Source organism: Salmo salar, chromosome 01 (assembly GCF_965601325.2).
Source record: "Salmo salar chromosome 01, fSalSal1, whole genome shotgun sequence".
Classification (NCBI taxonomy): domain Eukaryota; kingdom Metazoa; phylum Chordata; class Actinopteri; order Salmoniformes; family Salmonidae; genus Salmo; species Salmo salar.
The window spans coordinates 167,450,341-167,472,595 of record NC_138291.1 but is presented as its reverse complement, the minus strand read 5'-3'; the positions used below and the strand labels follow the sequence as shown (position 1 = coordinate 167,472,595).

General features: G+C 43.4%; 1 protein-coding gene across 4 annotated transcripts; it reads left to right on the top strand.

The window, feature by feature from the left end:
- Positions 1–1,057: 1,057 nt before the first annotated feature.
- Positions 1,058–20,281, top strand: LOC106569136 (RING finger protein 122). Of its 4 annotated transcripts, none has more exons than XM_082956087.1 (6): positions 1,157–1,913; positions 3,193–3,382; positions 16,758–16,803; positions 17,224–17,265; positions 17,374–17,453; positions 18,921–20,281. In XM_082956087.1, the coding sequence occupies exons 2-6, from the start codon at positions 3,273–3,275 to the stop codon at positions 19,033–19,035; spliced, it is 393 nt and encodes a 130-aa protein (XP_082812213.1). In that variant the 5' UTR covers positions 1,157–1,913; positions 3,193–3,272; the 3' UTR covers positions 19,036–20,281. The 4 variants fall into 4 exon arrangements, with proteins under 4 accessions (XP_082812200.1, XP_045548847.1, XP_082812213.1 ...); XM_082956081.1 differs by having other exon boundaries at positions 1,161–1,913; positions 17,371–17,453; XM_045692891.2 differs by having other exon boundaries at positions 1,147–1,913; positions 17,224–17,453.
- Positions 20,282–22,255: the final 1,974 nt, after the last annotated feature.

The following is a 22,255-nucleotide window of genomic DNA, read 5'->3' as shown; positions in this document are numbered from 1 at the left end:
AAGGGTATACCACTTTGCAGGCTTTTTGCTCTTCGTGCAGAAAAACCATAGGTGCCAAGCCTTAAATAACACACCTGATTCAACTGAAGTCTTGATTGAAGAATACGATATGATATGTTAAAACAGGCGTCATACTGCTTGGACTGGAGGTCAGGGCCACGGCGTTAGACTACATTCTAGACACATACGTCTGTTTGACTTTGTATGTTAGCTCAACAGCACTGAACAGTCTTGGAACCACAGGGCTAAAACATTCAGCCATGCAGGAACCAAACTGGCATATCGCAAACATCCTGATGACAGGTTTATATGTTGTTGTTGGTATTTGGGTTCCTCTTTCTGACATGTAGCAGACATCAGTACAAGGCCATGAGTCATTTCCTGGTCTTCATCATGGTTCAAGTTCTTAGATGGTTCATGAGATTGGTACAGAGATTGGTACACAGTACAGCCACTGTGTGAGATGATGAAACATTGTCCACTAGTGAAAACTTTTTCACCTGGTGTAAAATGTTGTTGAACAGTATAAAATTGTATCTGTTTTATAGGTACACTACCGTTCAAAAGTTTGGGGTCACTTAGAAATGTCCTTGTTTTTGAAAGAAAAGCTCATTTTTTGCCCATTAACATAACATAAAATTGATCAGAAATACAGTGTAGACATTGTTAATGTTGTAAATGACTATTGTAGCTGGAAACGGCTGATTTGTTATTGAATATCTACATAGGCGTACAGAGACCCATTATCAGCAACCATCACTCCTGTGTTCCAATGGCACATTGTGTTAGCTAATCCAAGTTTATCATTTTAAAAGGCTAATTGATCATTAGAAAACCCTTTTGCAATTATGTTAGCACAGCTGAAAACGGTTGTACTGATTAAAGAAGCAATAAAACTGGCCTTTAGACTATTTGAGTATCTGGAGCATCAGCATTTGGTTCAGTACAGGCTCAAAATGGCCAGAAACAAATAACTTTCTTCTGAAACTTGTCAGTCTATTCTTGTTCTGAGAAATGAAGGCATTCCATGCGAGAAATTGCCAAGAAACTGAAGATCTCGTACAACGCTGTGTACTATGTTCAATATATGCATCATAATGCATAACATCAGTTTAGCAGCACTGAAAACAACGTACTGTCTGAACTTCAAGCTCCGTCTCAGATGTCTACGCGCCTCCACGCGTCTCTCTCATTGTGAAAGGGCGGGGGTGGAGAGAGGAGGCAAGAAAAAGGAATTGTTTCCAATCCTCGCATTCATCAACATTAGCAGCAATTGTAGCTGTAACGGTAATGATGTGTATGACGATACCAAGGCAGGACTTGTGTCCTTAGGATAATAACGACAGATGTAGAACCCTCAAGCCAAATTGTCTACAGATGCAACCCAGCACAGATGTGGTAAGATACGATACACATCACTCATCACTTGCATCTGCCTGTCAACTTTTTTTTCGAAGTCTTTTTTTGTCTCACATTTAATGTCTCATGGCAAGCCACTGGGCACAGACGTAAGTTCAAAGTCTAGTTTCGATTTACATTTGCTTGAGTTGTCAACTAACGTGAATTGAACGTGAAATCAACGGGAGAAAAGAAATTCCCTTAAGTTGTTGGCGTTTTGCAATTCTTGAAATGACGTGGAAATAACGTTGATTCATCCAGTTGTTGACCAGTGGGAAGATTAAAAAAAAAATTTTTTTATCGTTTGTCTGTTTGGGGTGGGACATTGTAAAAGAGGGCCAGAGAGAGAGAGAGAGAGAAAGAAAAAGACAGAGAGAATAGTCCAGATGTGAGATGTGACGCGCTGCCGGACGAGCCAGACACGACGATCCAGTGTTGTTGATGAAGAATAGAAAATGTTCTACCATCGAGGGAAAGTCTGCCTGCGCTATTGATGGGCTTTTTCATTTCTAACGGTAAGCATTTAAGCATAAGGACACATTTGTTTCTCTGAACGTTTCTTGTTTTTCAAAAATATTTACTTAATCACTGTGTGATATTGCATTGTTTTGATGGTCATGCTAGAAGAAGATTTATGAGCTGACACCATTTGACTTTTTTAAAATGAGAAACTGTATGATAATGCGCAATTTTAGCGGATAACACTAGGATTACTTGGATTCAGTATATATCATATTTTCTAATACATTGGAACGTCGACGATACATATCCTCCGTTGATAAATACATTATAGACTAAGATCATCATGATGTTATCATGTCATTGTCCCTTGGTGACTTGACGTCACCATGAATGTGCAGTGTGCACAACTTAACTTTTTTGCGCAGACAGTTCTTGATATCCAAGTGTGTTTAGGACAAGTTTAGGACAAGAATAAACTTTGTTCAGAATGATTATCTGCTTTATATTACACACACCTATACATTTATCTTTAGATACTCTTAGCAAAGAAACTGGATGAAGTGTTTCAAAATCAGTCTCATATCCAGTTTCAGTGACCCACACCAACATCTGCCCATTAGAGTGTGCAGGCACACACACAGATACACACACACCACAAACCTGCAGTGTGTGTGTGTGCATGCACACCCAAGGGGATTTTATACTCTGCCTGAGAGGTAATGCATAACGTTGACATTAATAGTGAACCCCTTCCTTATTTGGGTTGGAGGCGGCGTGCACCCCTGTGATCTCTGTTCTCTTAGCCAATGAACTGACCATGTGCCTCTTGACTAATAGAGCTTAGGCATGTAAACAGTGTCTGTAGCCAATGGCATGCCTGTGTCAGTATGTATGTGTGTGTGTGTAGGTTGTTGTACTTGCCTGACAATACCGCTAGAGGCATTCGTGCTGTCCAGTCTTACAGAGGACTAGGGCATCAGTAAGCCCATACATAGACAACAGTCAGAGATCTATGATCATTGTTCCTCCCCCAATCCTTACTAACCTTCCATTAGATACTAACTGACCTTTCATCAGTGTCTAGGGGCATGCTTATACCTTCAGAGTCTACATCCTGGCAGCTGCACAACAGCCAGACTGCATCACTTCCTGCTTTTACCAGGGCTTGTTGCCTGAACCCTCACCCACCAACAGAGACAGCCTGGGTTAGATACTGTTTCTGTGTGTGTGTGTGTGTGTGTGTGTGTGTGTGTGTGGTTTTGTGTTATGGTTACTGTATGTGCTTTTCTTTATTTGTGATGAACATTAAAAACAAAAGGTGTCTCCCTCCAGGGTGTATGTGTGTGTCTGGTTAACCGTCAGAGGTGAAGGATCAGAGGTCACAGCAGGTCGGAGGCTAGAGGTCAGGAGTCATGTCTACCGTAGCATTCCAGAACCTTCCTCTCAACATTTATATGGTCATCTTCGGGACCGGAGTCTTCGTCTTCGTGCTGAGCCTCATCTTCTGCTGCTACTTCATCAGGTAAACATATCCCTCCTATCTAGCTATCTTCACTGAACACAAATATAAACAACAATTTCAACATTTTTTTATATTTTTATAAATATTTTATTTTTATTGAATATCCAAAACATACAATATACTTGCAGTGAAGACGCTCAACTACACTACACCAGTCATCCAACAGACTCCCATTCAGAGCGACACACAGAAGCATCCAGGGTCAACGCCCTGCTCAAGGGCACGTCGACAGATCTCCCACAAGGCCAAAAACGGGGACCCAAACCCTCCAAGATCCCCCACAGTTCCCCAAACCCAAGAAAAAATTAAATAAAAAATAATCATAAATAAATAATAATACTGTTATGTATGGTACGACGTGCTTTACGTCATACTGTACGTTGTTATGGTTTACGACAGTGTGCTGCTTTATGGATGAATGGGTTGTCAGGATGAGTGGCACATGTCATTAAACGACAGAGTGATGTACAATGTGAAACCGTGCAGACGTGCGTTCTTCTACAGCTAGGCTAGATATAACATTGGCGACGAAGATGGCTGAATTCAGTTTACCACCGCCGGCACCATTCCTCGCCGTGCCTGGCGAACCTCCAGTCCCGTGGAATAACTGGCTTGATAGCTTTAACACTTATATCGAAGCTATGGACTTTTCTACAATCTCCGACAAGCGGAGGACAGCACTGCTCCGTCACTGCCTCGGTACAGAGGGACAAAGGATTTTCAGAGCGCTTTACATTCACTGCTGCAGTCAGCCTCCTACGGAACCACTTCGCCGGGAAAGAGCGAGTGCTCCTCCGACGCTACCGGCTACGGAAGAGACACCAACGGCCGGGTGAGTCCATTCAAAGCTACGTGGCTAATCTGAGGGATTTGGCTAGCTCTTGTAACTATGGGACACTTCAGGACGAGATCATCAGGGATCAGTTGATAGAGGGGACGTTATGTGAAAAGACAAGGGAGAAACTGCTTTTGGAATCGGATAATTTACAACTAGATGGAGCTATTAAAATAGCACTCCAGGTTGAAGCGGCGTTGGAATGCTCTACTATGCTAACAGACAGATCTGCAGCATACACTCGGCCCCCAGCCATTCTCACACAGCAGCTTCAGCCCGAGCAGGCGCACTACAACGATCACGCGCTGTGCATGGCCTCCCACGTTGATAGCTGCATTGACACAGACACCGGCATGCCCGTGCAGCAGGCACACAGACAAACGAACAGAAGTAGCTGTGGCAACTGCGAGGCTAGTTCTCACAATTCAAGGGCTTCAAACTGCCCAGCCCGTGGGAAAATATGCAAGACCTGTTCAAAATACAATCACTTTGCAAAACTGTGTCGTTCTGCCCCAGCTACTAGCTCCACCCAGCACAGGCCCTTAGTTTCATCTCACTCTCAACATGAACGCACGGAAATTCGAACTGTCTCCACCAACCATGTGTCATTCAGGACATGCACTGTGCAGCTGGGTGAGGTGGGTTTGCCTTTGCTGCTGGATACTGGCGCTGCGGTGTCATTGCTCAACCTTGCCACTTACTACAAGTTTTTCAGTCACCTACCACTCCAACAGCCCTCCACTGCCCTGTGTGGGTACGGTAGATCCAAGATAGACATTGTAGGCACCCTCCAGGTCCCAGTACACTACGGCACCAAGCATCTGCCATCATTCACATTTCATGTTGCAAAGCGGGGTGCCAACCTCTTGGGCCTTGACCTCTTCACAGGCTTGGGATTCACGCTGAGAGATGACAGTGGGTCAGCTATCCACCAGGTTACCTGCACATGGCAACAGAACTGGCCAACTCTTTTTGATGGACTGGGCTGCCTCACAGCCTTTACTCACAGGCCCCTAGTGAATCCGGAAGTGACCCCAGTCATGCAGCCCCTACGGCGCATTCCCTTTGCACTGCGTGATGACGTCACAAAAGATCTCCAGGCACAGTTGGATGCAGGCATCATTGAGCCAGTCAACGCTGCCCCCTGGATTTCAAACTTAGTCATTGCAACCAAAAAGTCAGGTGGAATCCGGACCTGCGTGGATCTTCATGCTGTGAACAAGGCCGTTGTCCCGGATAAGTACCCGTTGCCTACAGCTGAGGAGCTGACCGCACAATTCCATGGCTCCAAGATCTTCACGAAGCTTGACCTTCGTCAGGGTTATCTTCAGGTACCCCTCCATTAAGATAGCAGAGATCTCACTACCTTTGTCACACATGCTGGCGTGTTCAGATATACACGCATGCCTTTTGGACTTAACTCCGCCCCCAGCTGCTTCCAGAAGGTGATGAGCACCATCCTCGCTGGAATACCTGGGGTGGTGGTCTATCTGGATGACATCGTGGTCCACGGTCCTGACCTCCACATCCATGATTATCGACTCCACAGAGTATTCAGCGCTCTACTGCAAAACAACCTGACCCTTAACGGTGGAAAGTGCACCTTTGCAGCTCCAGCCGTCAAGTTTGTGGGGTTCCGCCTGTCGGCCAAAGGCATTGCCCCACTCATGTCGAACATTGAAGCCGTCCACAGGATCCCGGAACCGACCTCAGCCTCTCAGGTGGCATCATTCTTGGGCATGACAGCCTACTACCTCCGGTTTCTGCCCCACTACTCCCAGACCACAGCGCCCCTTCGCCAGCTCCTCAAGAAGGATGAGCCATGGGCCTGGACGGCAGCCTGCTCAGACGCGGTCCGCTCACTGAAGAGCCAGCTCACCACAGCCCCAGTCTTGGCTCACTTTGACCCCGTCTGCCCCACCATTGTCACATGTGACGCCTCAGCTGGAGCACTAGGAGCTGTCCTCTCACAGCTGCAGAATGGCATTGAGAGGCCCGTCGCCTTCGCTTCAAGGGCCCTGAGCCCCACAGAACAACGGTACTCTGTGGGCGAACCAGAAGCACTGGCCTGTGTCTGGGCGTGCGAAAGGTGGCACCTCTACCTCTATGGCCGTCTGTTCACGCTCCGAACCGACCACCAGTCCCTCACAACGCTACTGTCGGCATCAGGAACTGGCCACAAGCCACTTCGGCTGCACAGATGGGCCGACCGCCTCAGACAGTACGACTATCAGCTGAAGTTCACTCCAGGGAGGGATAACGTGGTGGCAGACCTCCTCTCACGCTCCTTTGACGCTCCTACTCCGACCGTCTTGCCAGACGACAATGAAACAGAGCTCGTACAAATGCTTTACGCTCCTCTCAGTCAGTCGTCTCACTGGAGGAGCAGAAGCAAGCATCGGAACAGGATCCCACACTGTCTACCCTGCGCACCTACATACGCACTGGATGGCCAGCACACGTGCCGGAAGAGCTGGCGACTTTCGCCAGGGTGAAGCACGAACTGTCTTGCTGGGAAGAAGTCTGTGTCTCTCGAGGGTTTTGCACTGTGGTCCCAAGTGGTCTGCGTGCGCATGTTCTATCCATGGCGCACGAGGGGCACTTGGGCATAGTGAAGGTCAAACAGCGATGTCGAGACCTTGTGTGGTGGCCAGGCATCGACCACGACATTGAAGCCCTGGTCAGGGATTGTGCTGCATGCCTCCTCAGTGGGAAAACAGGATAGTCCGCCCCACCCCCCCTGCAGCCTCTCGCATGGCCGTCCCGCCCCTGGGAGCACATCCAACTGGACATCTGTGGCGAGATCCATGGTCACGCAGTCCCTCACCATCAGCGCTTCCTGGTGGTGGTGTATGACCTCGACTCTAAGTGGCCAGAAGTGGTTCCTGTCGGAACTGTCACAGCACAGGCCATCGTGGACATCCTAGACAGCCTGTTCACAAGGTGGGGCCTGCCCCTCACCCTTACCACGGACAATGGGCCCCAGCTAATCTCTGCTGAGTTCTCCTCATATCTCAGCAACAAGGGAATCAAACACATCCGCACGGCCTACTACAACCCACAAGCTAACGGAGGGATGGAACGCTTCAACCAAACGCTGAAGAACGGCATCAGAGCGCACCTGGTCCAGGGGTGCACGTTCCAAACTGCTTTGAATCAAACGCTAATGCACTACAGAGCAAGCAAACACACAACAACACAGGCCTCCCCGGCATCCCTCATGCTAGGTCGTGAGATGGAACTGCCACTGGATAGACTCAGAACACAGTGAGTTGCAGAACCGGCGACTAGGTGCACCCAAGAACAGCAGGCAGTGACCAGGCACCAAAGAGCAATGAAACAGCGTTTTGACAAGGCACACAGGGTGAAGAAGTCGATCATCCAAGTGTCTGACTGGGTCCGAGCCCGACGGCCTCAGTGGTGCAACAAAATGGCCTCATTCTGGTCGGAACCCCTGCAGGTCAGTCGACAACTGGGGCCCGCCACATTCATGTTGAGCAATGGATCACGCTGGCACACCAGCCACCTCAGGAAAGTCCCTGCTCCTCAAGGAATACGAATGCACACAGAACAGACATGCAGGCCAGAGACGCCACCGGATGGACCTCCCCCACCACTACCACCCGAGCCCCAGCCTCTACGGGCTCCCCAAGGGCCAGAGCCACAAGCGGTGGCGGTTGAAGAAAGGCCTATGCGGGCACGAACTCTCCCTGCTCATCTGGGGGACTACTTAACCTCTTTTCATTCTTAGGCTCCGGTAGGTGTCTTAGTCAATCTCCAGGTTAATGGACTGAACTGGTTAGTTTGGAGAGTCCTTCTGTTTAAAGATTAATGTTTTATTTCTTACAGGTATCACTCTAGGTTCTTGCCCTATGGACATTTTATATATGGTACCAGTCCCTGGTTTTGGAAAGGGGGGGGGGAAATGTTATGTATGGTACGACGTGCTGTACGTCATACTGTACGTTGTTATGGTTTACGACAGTGTGCTGCTTTATGGATGAATGGGTTGTCAGGATGAGTGGCACATGTCATTAAACGACAGAGTGATGTACAATGTGAAACCGTGCAGACGTGCGTTCTTCTACAGCTAGGCTAGATATAACAAATACAAAATACAATTAATTCCATTCCCCACCCCCAAGAACCCCCCTATGCACCAACAACCAAGAAAATTTACTAAAGAGAAAAAAGAAAAAGACAAAGGAAAACAGAAAACAACAATGCAAAAAACAAAGGACATCAAGGACAACTAAAATCATAACAGCAAGACCAACTGTATATGTTTGAGGGCATGTCTGGCACTATTTACATGTGTCTGTGTATGTGTGTATTTGAATGGGAGTGTGTGTATATGCGGCAGGTAGCCTAGTGGTTAGAGCATTGGGCCAGTATCCGAAAGTTTGTTAGATCAAATCCCCGAGCTGACCAGGTAAAAATCTGTCCTTCTGCCCCTGAACAAGGCAGTTAAACCACTGTTCCTAGGCCGCCATTATAAATAAGAATTTGTTCTTAATTGACTTGCCTAGTTAAATTTAAAAATATATATATGCATGTGTACAAACACCTGCATGGCCTCAGGCAAACTGGCATTAGCTGTAAAAAAAAACAGCCCCTCAGTGTTATTCAAACAAATTTTTTATTATGTTTTATTTTGAATTTATTTTTATACTTTTATCTTTGACCGTCATTCTATCTTCCGCCCAGCAACTCCACTCCCACTTGTCTCCAATTCCACATCCCAACCCTCAGCTTCCCTCAGCCCATCCCACCTATCTCTGCTGGTCACCCTCTTTGGATTTCTCTGCACCATATATCTTTCAACTATGCTGTGATGTTTAACATATACGATTTCAGTCTATCTAATCGAATAGAATCCACAGATTGTGAGTTGAAGATAAATACTTTTACTACGAGTATTAGTATATTAGTAATTGACTGAGCCGGTCTCTCCAGATCTCCTAACAGTCAATTACCCTAGTCAATTCTAGGGTCAATTTTGGATCAATGTTATGCATTTTTTGCCATTCCTGAACCTGAGACCAGAAACAGGCTACCTGAGGGCAATACTAAAATAAATGTTCTATTGATTCAGTATCCTCACCTCACAATCTGCAGAGCTTTGATGATTTTATGCCCCAAATATTCAACATTTTGTAGGTGGTAAGAATTCTATATAATAATTTTAGCTGAAAAGCACGAAGTCTTGAATCTTGCATAATTTCAAATATCAACTCATAGACCCTGTACCATGGAATTGGTATATGAAAAATAGTTGGGAAGAGATTTTTGAATCTGTATGGCACAGTTGTCAACATCCTGGTCCTCAAATTAAACTGATATACTTTCCTATTTATGCTATTTTTATCCCTCTGCCAGTTTTGATACTTTAAATTGGGCAGACAGACCAGTTCCCTACCTCCTCACGCTGCCACCTGCCTCCTCCATTTTTGGGTTAATGCGGTAATCAATTGGTTGTACTCTTGGATTGAGCAGACCTTCCCATACAATTCTGATAACTCCATGAAAGACATAACTCTACCATTCCAGTTTACAATATAATTTAAGAACAAAATATCCATTTCAACCATCTTTCCCATAAATACAGGTATTTTATCAACCAGCACATTTGAGTTCAGCCATAATATTTGTTGTAATATTTGTCCTATCTTTTCAAGGGGATGAAATTGAAATTGTAGCCAGCTCTGCAATGCTTGTTTGAAAAAGAGAGATACTTTGAAAAAAGTATAATTTTCAATTAATCGAAAATGAGACATGGCAATCTGCACAAAGGCAATTTTTAAACAATGGATGAGTTTTCTTAGTAATCTACTTGAGAACCATTTATTAATCTCAACCCACCCTATTCATTATATAGATAGGCATGCTTTATTTTGTCTGGTTTAGCATCCCAGATAAAACAAAATATTTTTTTAGTCATATGATTTGAAAAACAAATCATCAGGAGTAGGCAGCGCCATAAGTAAGTGAGTAAAATGAGATATGACTAAGGAGTTAATCAGGGCAATTTTTCCATAAATAGACAGGTATTTACCTTTCCATGGTTGCAGGATCTTGTCTATTTTTACAAGTTTTGTATTGAAATTCATTATGGAGAGCTTATTTATATATTTTGTGATATGAATACCAAGTATGTCTACTTCACCGTCAGCCCATTTTATAGGTAAACTGCAGGGTAATGTAAAAGTTGTATTTTTTAAAGATCCAATACGTATTTATTGTACACTTATCATAATTAGGTTTTAGTCCAGAGAGTCCAGAAAAGTTATCTAGATCTTCAATGAGACACTGCAGGGATCTAGCTTGCGGACTTAATATAAAAGTTGAGTCATCGGCATACATGCACACCTTTGTTTTTAAGCCTTGGATTTCTAATCCTCTAATGTTGTTATTAGATCTGATTTTAATAGCTAGCATTTCGATGGCCATAACGAATAGATATGGTGACAGTGGACACCCTTGTTTAACTCCTCTTGACAATTCAAAACTCTGAGAAGTAGCCGTTATTTACTATTTTACTCCTGGGGTTGCTATACATAACTTTTACCCATTTTATAAGACAATCACCGAAATTGAAAAAATCCTGGCATTTATAAATAAAATCCAGTCTTACTTTATCAAATTCCTTTTCAAAATCCGCTATAAATACCAGGCCTGGCTTCTTAGATGTTTCATGATCTATTATTTCTAGTAATCTCCAATGTATCGTCCACGTAAAAAAACTGTCTGATCAGGATGAACAATACCTGGTAAAACTTTTTTAATTCTGAGTGCTATGCATTTCACTAGTATTTTTGCATCACAACATTGAAGTGTAAGGGGCCTCCAGTTTTTTAAATAGACTGGATCTTTATATTTGCCATCTGAGTCTTGTTTTAATAATAGTGAAATCAGACCTTCCCGCTGAATACCTGACAGACTACCATTTATATAGGAATAGTTAAAACAATCTAACAATGGAGATGTTAGTATATAAAAAAAAGGCATGATATACCTCTACCGGTATGCCATCAAGCCCTGGGGTTTTTCCAGACTGAAAGGGTTTAATAGCCTCAAAAGGTTCTTCCTCTGTAATTTGGCCTTCGCACTGATCTTTCTGTACATTTGTTAATTTTTTTTTGTATTATTTGGAAAGAATTCATTAACGTAATCTTCATTCAGTGGGAGAGGATGAGACGGAAAAGAGAACATCTGCTTAAAATATTTTGTTTCCTCTTAAAATATAATTTGGAGAATCATAGATGATTGATGTGCATTTTTCTCCATATTCCATCCAGTTCTTTATTTTTGTAATAGATTACATTAGATTGTTCTTGAATAAGTTCCTCAAGTTCTTTTTGTTTTTCCTCTCACTTATTTTGTATCTCTGTAGTATCATTTTTATTGCTATCTACCCGCAGTATTAGTTAATGTATTTCCCTTGTTAGTCCTGTCTCTTTAGCCAGAAGCTGCCTTTTTATTATTGATGAATATTGAATATAAGGACCTCTGAAGGTACATTTAAAGGTATCCCAAACAATAAAGGGATTTGCTGAACCTATATCGTACTGGAACAATTCAGTTATGAATTATTTTGTCTTAGTTAAAAATAAGTTGTCCTCCAGTAAACTTTGATAAAATTTCCAATATCCCTGTCCACATGGAAATTCTATAAGAGTTATGTGAAGGCCAATTAGATGATGATCCGATCGCATTCTGTCTCCTATTAAAACTTTTTCAACCTTTGATGCAAGAGTGAAAGAGACAAGAAAGTAGTCAAGATGACTAGCTTGATTAAGTCTCCTCCATGTATATCTCACTAGGTTGGGTTTTTTAGTCTCCAAATATCCACTATTTCTAATGTGTCCATAATATTTGTAATTTCCTTAGGGTACGGTGATGATAGTTTGTAGAGTGATTTCCTTTATGGTCCATTGAGGTACTTAAAACTGTGTTATAGTCTCCCACCATAATGATTTGATCATTTGTTGCCTGTAAGTTCAATAAATTGGTATAAATATTTTCAAAGAAGTATGGATCATCCTGATTTGAACCATAGATTAATGAGCCAAATCTCTTTTTTTGTCCACTTTCATATTCAAAAAGATCCACCTTCCTTGCGACTCTTTCCTGACTATTTGCACATTCAGATTGACATTTCTGTTCATTAATATCATCACACCTTTTGAGTTCCTTTGTCCATGACAGAAAATTATTTCACCACCACATTCCTTTTTCCACGCAACTTCATCTAAATATGTAGTGAGTATCCTGTAAACAGTATATGTTATATTCCTTTTCTTTTAGCCACGTAAAGACTGATGTTCTTTTTTTATAATCTGCTAAACCATTACAATTATAACTGGCTATACTTATTTCACCCCTTAGGGTTAGGGTTAGGGTTACTATAGAGATGGCTTCACTACAGTACAAATGTATCCCGTACAATATCTTATTATTCCCCAATGTCCCTATTCTTATATCTTCCCCTTGCTTGTTGTAAACATATATAAACATGTAGACAAAGACATAGAAAAGATAGACAACCAAGAAACATATTAAATTATAGAACAGTTCTCGACAATAAAGAGAGGGGAGAGAGTGAGAGAAGTGAGCGAGATCAAGTGTGTATGTATAAGTCCGTATGTGTAAGTGAGCATGTAATTGAGAACATGTATGTTCATATCCACTTCATAGTGTTCAGATATTTTTACAGTTCCCATACTTTCTTTTTTCGTAACCTGAAGTACCTGTAGAATTTAGTACAGCCAGGGTGTTATGGAGTTGTCTCGGAATAGCTGTCCATCTATAAAGAGTTTGTCCACAATGAGAAAGGCAGCTTACCCCTCTCCCTCTGATGCCTCTGCACAGGATACAGCCTCTTGCGACGTTCGTTTATCTCCCTTGGAAATTGGTCATCGAGACTGAATTTGGTCCCTTTAAGCTCCCTTCCCCTGCTTTTGATCAGCTCCTTTTGTTGGTAGTGTTCAATTTTTGCGATGATCGGTCGGGGACCCTTGGTCTTGTCGCTCCGAGCTCCAAGTCTGTGTACTCGGTGGAAAGCCACCTTGTTTACAGTCTCTAGAGGAAGTTTCAAGGCGGATTGCATGAACTCTCTGATCGCGCCCTCTGGATTTTTGGATGCGTCCTCAGGAATCCCAGAAAATATTAGATTTTCACACATGCTACAACTTTGTATGTCTAGTAGCGACTCCCTCATCACCCTGTTTTCCCTGAGTAGACAATCCATGTTGGAATCGTGGATTTTTACCTTGGCTGTGAGTGCCTTGTTCTCTCCTTGGAGCATGAGAATTTCACTATGGCTAAATGCCAAACTCCCCCTCAGCCCTGCTACCTCCTCACACAACTTTTACAGTGTTGCATGGATTCCATCCAGAGCACTGGCCTCTACTTCAATGGTAAGTAAATCGTCCGTGTCTGTAGATGAATCAGTCTTTATTTTTTTGGTCGGGTTAGAGTTCTTTTGAGGTAGCTTGCTCATTCCATGATGGAGTATGTTGTTCCTCCATAGCGTAAAGCTGTTGGTACTCGTCGATTTCCCTCAGGATCTCCTTAGTATCCAGGTTGGCTCTTTGCTGCAACCAGTTGTTTACAAAAAGGTTTTAGCAATGTGTCTTTCCCACAATGACGACCTGTGTTTCTGTAGTACAGCCACCTAGCACTGTTGTTTTTAGTGGCGTTTCCTAGCTGTTAAAAGCTAACCGCGCCACGGAATCTACGCAAAAACACGTTTTTATTTAAAATATTTTACTGAGTTACAGTTCATACAAGGAAATCAGTAAATTGAAATAAATTCAATAGGCCCTAATCTATGGATTTCACATGACTGGGAATACAGATATGCATCTGTTGATCACAGATACCTTTAAAAAAAAGTAGGGGCGTGGATCAGAAACCCAGTCAGTTTCTGGTGTTACCACCATTTGCCTCATTCAGCGTGACACATCTCCTTCACATAGAGTTGATCAATCTGTTGATTGTGGCCTGTGGAATGTTGTCCCACTCCTCTTCAATGGCTGTGCGATGTTGCTGGATATTGGCGGGAACTGGAACATGCCGTCGTACACATCGTTCCAGAGCATCCCAAACATGCTCAAATGGTGACATGTCTGGTGAGTACGCAGGCCATGGAAGAACTGGGACATTTTCCGTTTCCAGGAATTGTGTACAGATCCTTGCGACATGGGGCTGTGCATTATCATGCGTACATGAGGTGATGGCGGGTGGATGAATGGCACGACAATGGGTTTCAGGATTTCGTCACGGTATTTCTATGCATTCAAATTGCCATTGGTAAAATGCAATCGTGTTTGTTATCCATTGCTTATGCCTGCTCATACCATAACCCCACCTCCACCATGGGCCACTCTGTTCACAACGCTGACATCAGCAAACCGCTCGCCCACACAACGCCATACACACTGTCTGCCATCTGGCCCGTACATTTGAAACCAGGATTCATCCTTGAAGAGCACACTTCTCCAGCGTGCCAGTGGCCATCGAATGTGACTATTTTCCCACTGAATTCGGTTACTCAGGTCAAGACCCTGGTGAGGACGACGTGCACACAGATGAGCTTCCCTGAGACCGTTTCTGACAGTTTGTACAGAAATTATTCAGTTGTGCAAACCCACGGTTTCATCAGCTGTCCGGGTGCCTGGTCTCAGACGATCCCGCAGGTGAAGAAGCCGGATTTGGAGGTCCTGGGCTGGCGTGGTTACACGTGGTCTGCGGTTGTGAAGCCGGTTGGACGTACTGCCAAATTCTCTAAAACGACGTTGGAGGTGGATTATGGTAGAGAAATTAACATTCAGTTCTCTGGTAAAAGCTCTGGTCGAGATTCCTACAGTCAGTATGCCAATTTCACACTTCCTCAAAACTTGAGACATTTGTGGCATTGTGTTGTGTGACAAAATTGCCCATTTTTGAATGCCCCCCAGCACAAGGTGCAACTGTGTAATGATCATGCTGTTTAATCAGCTTCTTGATGTGCCACACCTGTCAGGTGAATGGATTATCTTGGCAAAATATAAATGCTCACTAACAGGTATGTAAATACATTTGTGCACAACATTTGAGAGAAATACACTTTTTGTGCATATGGAAAATGTCTGGGATCATTTATTTCAGCACATGAAACATGGGACAAACACTTTACATGTTGCGTTTATATTTTTGTTTAGTCTCTCTTTCTCTATTTATCATTCTATTTATCGTTCTATCATTCTGTCTTTTGGAACCCTTTTGTTTAAGAGTGTGGTGGTGGCTGCATCATGTTATGGGTATGCTTGTAAGTATTAAGGACTGGAGAGTTTCAGGATAAAAAAAAATCAATGGAATGGAGCTAAGCACAGGCAAAAACCTTGACCTGGTTCAGTCTGCTTTTCACAAGATACTGGGAGTTGAATTCACCTTTCAGCAGGACAGTAACCTAAAACACAAGGCCAGTGACCAAAACTCTCAATTTAAACAATTTAAAATTCAGGCTGTAACAAAATGTAGAAAAAGTCATGGGGTTTGAATACTTTCTGAAGGCACTGTAAGTGATGGGACCTGAGTTATGAGAATACATCTATGGATGTGAGTGTGTGTGTGAGAGAGACTGTTATTACTGTTACTGTGAATAAGGTTTCTCTAAAAAGGTCCTCAGAATTGGGTCCAGGCTATTGTTGGCATGGGAGATCCCCTTCTGACCCCCTCCTCACCCCTCCCTTGGTTTCCTCTGTCCTTAAGTATTTCCCAGCTCAAACAATCAGTTGCAAATGCTTATCAGCATGGTTTGACCCTGAGTCTATTTAAGGCTTCAGGCAGCAGCCTCAGGCTGGAACTAAAAGTATGGTGTGGTGTGTTGTGTTTCTCTTGTGACAAAGAGGATATATGACAGTGGTAGCTGGAGACTGCTCTGGTGTCTGAAGAGCTCTTGAGACTTTTATTTAAAACATTTTCTTTATTTTACTAGGCAAGTCCGTTAAGAACAAATTCTTATTTTCAATGACGGCCTAGGAACAGTGGGTTAACTGCCTTGTTCAGTGGCAGAACGACAGATTTTTACCTTGTCAGCTCAGGGATTCAATCTTGCAACCTTTCGGTTACTAGTCCAACACTCTAACCAGTAGGCTACCTGTGAACAACACAGCACTGTGTCCAGGGTATGACCCTCTCTGCTCCACAATGTGGTCCTTTCACCATGGCAGAGAGGAGAGGAAAGGGGGCCCATTGAAACTGAGTGAGTGTGGGCCTCTTTACTAAGATGTATCTGTTGGGTAAACACGTAGTAGCGTATATGGTAATTTGTACACGGAATTAATGAAAAAATATTGAATTTGGTCAATCCCAAAACTGAGATGACAAATATCATCATAACTATCCCTATGTATATTGCTCTGGTTGGAAGCTGCCAGTGTCAGCGGATGTCACTCAAACAGGTTGATTCAGATGGCTGGTGTGTGTGTGTGTCCATCTTCTCACTCAGTTGTACTAACAGTCTCTCCTCTCTTTCTGCTCTCTCCTCCCACCCAGTAAACTGAGGCACCAGGCCCAACGAGGGAGGTTTGGATATAAAGCGGTAAGCCATATCACAACAACACAGCGATAGGATGTCACATTACTGCAGAGTGTCTTCTGAAAGTCAGTCATGTTCAGCACATTGCATGTATAACACAGTTACATCATCACATCTTTGCATACAAACTCAGGGTCCATTCCAAATCACCTTTAGTGCATTCGTGCTGTGCACATTTTCAGAAGCACCTGGAGAAGTGTTTAACATCTCAGGAATGCATTAGAGAAATCTATTGTAACTGCAATGAAGACAGCCTGGAATGCCATCTCAATTCTCATTGTCTCAGACCCCCTAGTGATGAGTGCAGAAACATCCAAATTATATTTTAGTCATCAAACATCCCTTCATCTTTTGAACTAAAAATGTGTTTCATTCTATGTTTGTCTCGCAATTCTAGCTCTAATCAATTATGCTTTTTCACAGGTGGTGTTCAAAGGGGATACAAAGAAACTCAATCTACACGGGGTTAGTTCTGTCACCTGTTTAGTCTCTCTCTCTCTCGCTCTCTCTCATCCCCTGGTTTATTTTTCTCTCTCCCCATTGCTCTCCCTCCCCTTCTCTCAATCACAGCAGACATGTGCGGTGTGCTTGGAGGACTTCAGAGTGAAAGATGAGCTAGGAGTATTGCCATGCCAACATGCCTTTCACCGGAGGCAAGTGTCACCTCACCACACACTAAGCAGATATAAATGATGTGCCTGTGTGTGTGTTACTGGGGTGTTGCTTGTCCTACAGGTGCCTGGTGAAATTGCTAGAGGTGGTGTGTGTGTGTGTGTTTGCATGCGTACATACACAGTACCAGTACCTAATCATTCAAGGGTTTTTCTTTATTTTTTTACTATTTTCTACATTGTAGAACAATAGCGAAGACATCAAAACTATGAAGTAACACATATGGAATCATGTAGTAACCAAAAAAAAAGTGTTAAATCAAAATATATTGATCATGTAGTAACCAAAAAAGTGTTAAACAAATCAAAATATATTTTAGATTCTTCAAAATAGCCACCATTTGCCTTGATGACAGCTTTGCACACTCTTGGCATGCTCTCAACCATCTTCACCTGGAATGCTTTTCCAATAGTCTTGAAGGAGTTCCCACATATGCTGAGCACTTGTTGGCTGCTTTTCCTTCACTCTGCGGTCCAACTCATCCCAAAACATCTCAATTGGGTTGAGGTCGGGTGATTGTAGAGGCCAGGTCATCTGATGCAGCACTCCATCACTCTCCTTCTTGGTCAAATAGCCCTTACACAACCTGGAGGTGTGTTGGGTCATTGTCCTGTTGATAAACAAATGATAGTCCCACTAAGCCCAAACCAGATGGGATGGCGTATCGTTGCATGATGCTGTGGTAGCCATGCTGGTTAAGTGAGCCTTGAATTCTAAATAAATCACAGACAGTGTCACCAGCAAAGCACCCCCACACCATCACACCTCCTCCTCCTCCATGCTTCACTGTGGGAAACACACATGCAGAGATCATCCGTTCACCTACTCTGTTTCACAAAGACACGGCGGTTGGAACCAAAAATCAAAAATTTGGACTCATCAGACCAAAGGACAGATTTCCACCGGTCAAATGTCCATTTATTTGGGCGGCAATTTCTGAGACTGGTAACTCTAATGAACTTATCCTCTGCAGTAGGGGTAACTCTGGGTCTTCCTTTCCTGTGGCGGTCCTCATGAGAGCCAGTTTCATCATAGCACTTGATGGTTTTTGCGACTGTGTTTTAAGAAACTTTCAAAGTTCTTAATGTTCCGTATTGACTGACCTTCATGTCTTAAAGTAATGATGGACTGTCGTTTCTCTTTGCTTATTTGAGCTGATCTTGACATAATATGGACTTGGTCTTTTACCAAATAGGGCTATCTTCTGTATACCCCCTTACGTTGTTACAACACAACTGGCTCAAACACATTAAGAAGGCAAACCCGTTAATTGAAATGCGTTCCAGGTGACTACCTCATGAAGCTGGTTGAGAGAATGCCAAGAGTGTGCAAAGCTGTCATCAAGGCAAAGGGTGGCTACTTTGAATAATATAAAATATATATATTTGTTTAACACTTTTTTGCTTACTACATGATTCCATGTACTGACTTGTTGCTTGCCCCTGCAGATGCCTGGTGAAGTGGCTGGAGGTGCGCTGTGTGTGTCCCATGTGTAACAAGCACATCGCTGGGCCACCTGAACAACGCCACAGCCTGGGCACACTGCTGGATGAACTGGTGTAGTGGGGTTGCTATGCCGATACAGCTGGAAATGAGTGGTGTAGCAAGATGCTATGACGATGCAGCTGGAAAGGACTGGTGTAGGATGTTGCTATGGTGGTACGACAGGAACAGACTGGTTTAGAGGTCCCGGAACGGACTATACATTGCTGAAGCAAAATGACCTGACAATCTGTTATTAGGGACCAGTGACGAAACCACATGACACCATAACTATAGGGAAACATAGCTTCAGACTTCACACACTCATGTATTGATAAGGAGATGGGACACATGGGCGGCAGGTAGCCTAGCAGTTAGAGCGTTGGGCCAGGTTGCTTGTTTGAATCCCCGAGCTGACAAGGTGTAAATCTGTCGACGTGCCCTTGAGAAAGGCACTTAACCCTAATTGCTCCAGGGTCGATAACGGCAGACCCTGGCAGTGACCCCACTCTCTGAGGGTGTCTCAGGGAGAGTTGGGATATGCAAAAAACAAATGAAATAGGACAGATATAAGCACCCACCAAATTATTACCATTATGGTACTGTAGTATGTCATGCTACACCTTATCATGTAGAATCAGTAATTTAATGACTGACTGCTCGAGCCTATATAGTACGCACTCCACCAGCGTGCCCACTTTTCAACAGACTTCTTCATGGAGAATGGATTCACAAAGCCACAAAATCTGGGACTAAAACTCCGCTCTCAACCCTCAGTCACTGTCTGGAAGAGGGGCTACCTGTGAAAAGAGGACTTGAGATAACTCAAGGGCTGTATTGCTGAACGCCCAGATAGAAATATATGATGTAGAACAGACATGCCTTTCTGAAATCTGGAGTGAGGAATCGTGTCAGCTCTATTCATGGCATATCTATCTGCAATGTCCAGTATGTTACAGCCTGGGGATGATGACATACAGGTATCATTATTGTGACACATTATTTTCCGACTATGCCATGTGTGTGTGCGTGTCTGTGTGTCTGTCAGGTCTGCATCCTGCTTATATTAAGTGGGTGTGACATACACTCCTGTTATGAACTGTAGGAGGGACCAACAACTACTTTTTTTTATCCTGACTAGTATTTCCTTGCCAAACAAGCCTTTCCAGTTAATTATATGTAAAGTGAAGGGAGATTTGGAACCATTCCTTTCTGTGCGGTAACGTGTACTGAAGCTCAGGCACTGCCCAATGTTAAAGTAAACATTCCCCATGTGTACAATATCTGCTTTTGGAAATATGAGAAAATACAATGTGTCCTGCTTTGATCCATGTCCAACCGTGTTTGTGCTGTGTGAACGAACAAGTCTCTTTTCTTGAATTGACAATCGCAAAGCGAACAAAAGCAACAATATCGTCAGAACTGACAAGCAAATCTGTTAGGGGTTAAAATCATATTTGTGATTAGAAAGCTCTTTACTTCCGTGCTCTCTACCATGCCCAGATAGTGAGTCGTACCTTCCTGTAGCTACCAGGAGTGTCACTAGAGGATAGTCCCATTGATGCAGACGGTGGCCTGTATGAGTCATGTCTTTCCTGGGTTTTTAGGTCAGAACACTACGCACCAGAAATCAATGAATATGACTGTTTCCAAAATGGTACCCTATTCCCATGGTGCAGTAGAAATAAATGCCATTTCAGACACAGCCCAAGTCTTGAGGTAGGCTACATCACTTTCTGACCATGCTGAAGACGACAGAAGCAGATCACTTTTCAAACGTAATGATTTGAACTATTTGGCCTAACCTTTACTCTTAAACTCACTCCTAATCCCAACCCTTGATTTAAAATAGATGGCTCAATATGGACAGTTTGGTTCTTTCTACCATGGTCATCAAGCGATTACCTAATTCTTGAGGGTTAATAAGGGACAAACAAAACTCGAGCTATAAATCAATAAGCCCAGTAATATGATCCTCTGAAACAAATAAAATAATATAGATGAAGTGGATCAATAGTGAGCTATGGACTACATCTCACATAACAATGACAGAATATACCGACTTGGGTAACACTTGACTTGACACACAGCATCATAACACGTTATGACAGTCTTAACTTGTCATAACCAGTTATAATATAGTCATAACACTGTCATGACATATTTAGACCTATGATATACATTGCGTTATTTTATGGCTGGTTATGAGACCTACATATAGCGCCTTCAGAAAGTATTCAGACCCCTTGACTTTTTCCACATTTTGTATGTTACAGCCTTGTTCTAAAATGTATTAAATACATGTGTTTCTTCAGCAATCTATACACAATACCCCATAATGACAAAGCGAAAACATTTATTTTTTGGGGCAAATGTATTTAAAACAAACCAAAAAAAACTTAAAGTATTCAGCCCCTTTGCTATTAGAGTTGAAACTGAGCTCAGGTGCATCTTGTTTCCATTGATCATCCATGAGATGTGTCTACAACTTGATTGGAGTCCACCTGTGGTAAATTCAATTGATTGGACATGATTTGGAAAGGCACACACCTGTCTATATAAGGTTGCACAGTTGACCGTGCATGTCAGAGAAAAAGCCATGAGGTCAAAGGAATTGTCCGTAGAGCTCCAAGAGTATTGTGTTGAGGCACAGATCTGAGGAAGGGTACCAAAAAATGTGTGCAGCATTGAAGGTCCCCAAGAACACGGTGGCCTCCCTCATTCTTAAATGGAAAATGTTTGGAACCACCTGATGGTCACTCTGATAGAGCTCCAGAGTTCCTCTGTGGAGATGGGAGAACCTTCCAGAATGACAACCATCTCTGCAGCACTCCACCAATCAGGCCTTTATGGTAGAGTGGCCAGACGGAAACCACTCCTCAGTAAAAGTCAAATGAAACCCCACTTTTGCCAAAAGGCACCTAAACAAGATTCTCTTGTCTGATGAAACCAAGATTTAACTCTGGCCTGAATGCCAAGCGCCACATCTGGAGGAAACCTGGCACCATCCCTACGGTGAAGCATGGTGGCGGCAGTTTCATGCTGTGGGGATGTTTTTCAGCAAAAGGGACTGTGAGACTATACAGGATTGAGGCAAAGATGAATGGAGCGAAGTACAGAGAGATCCTTGATGAAAACCTGCTCCAGAGCGCTGGGGACCTCTGAGGTGAAGGTTCACCTTCCAACAGGACAACAACCCTAAGCACACAGCCAAAACAACACGAGTGGCTTCGGGACAAGTCTCTGAATGTCCTTGAGTGGCCCAGCCAGAGCCCGGACTTGAACCCTATCAAACATCTCT

Excerpts from the sequence above, each read along its gene's own strand:
- LOC106569136 (XM_082956074.1), top strand. The coding sequence starts at position 5,621 with ATGCCTTTTGGACTTAACTCCGCCCCCAGCTGCTTCCAGAAGGTGATG.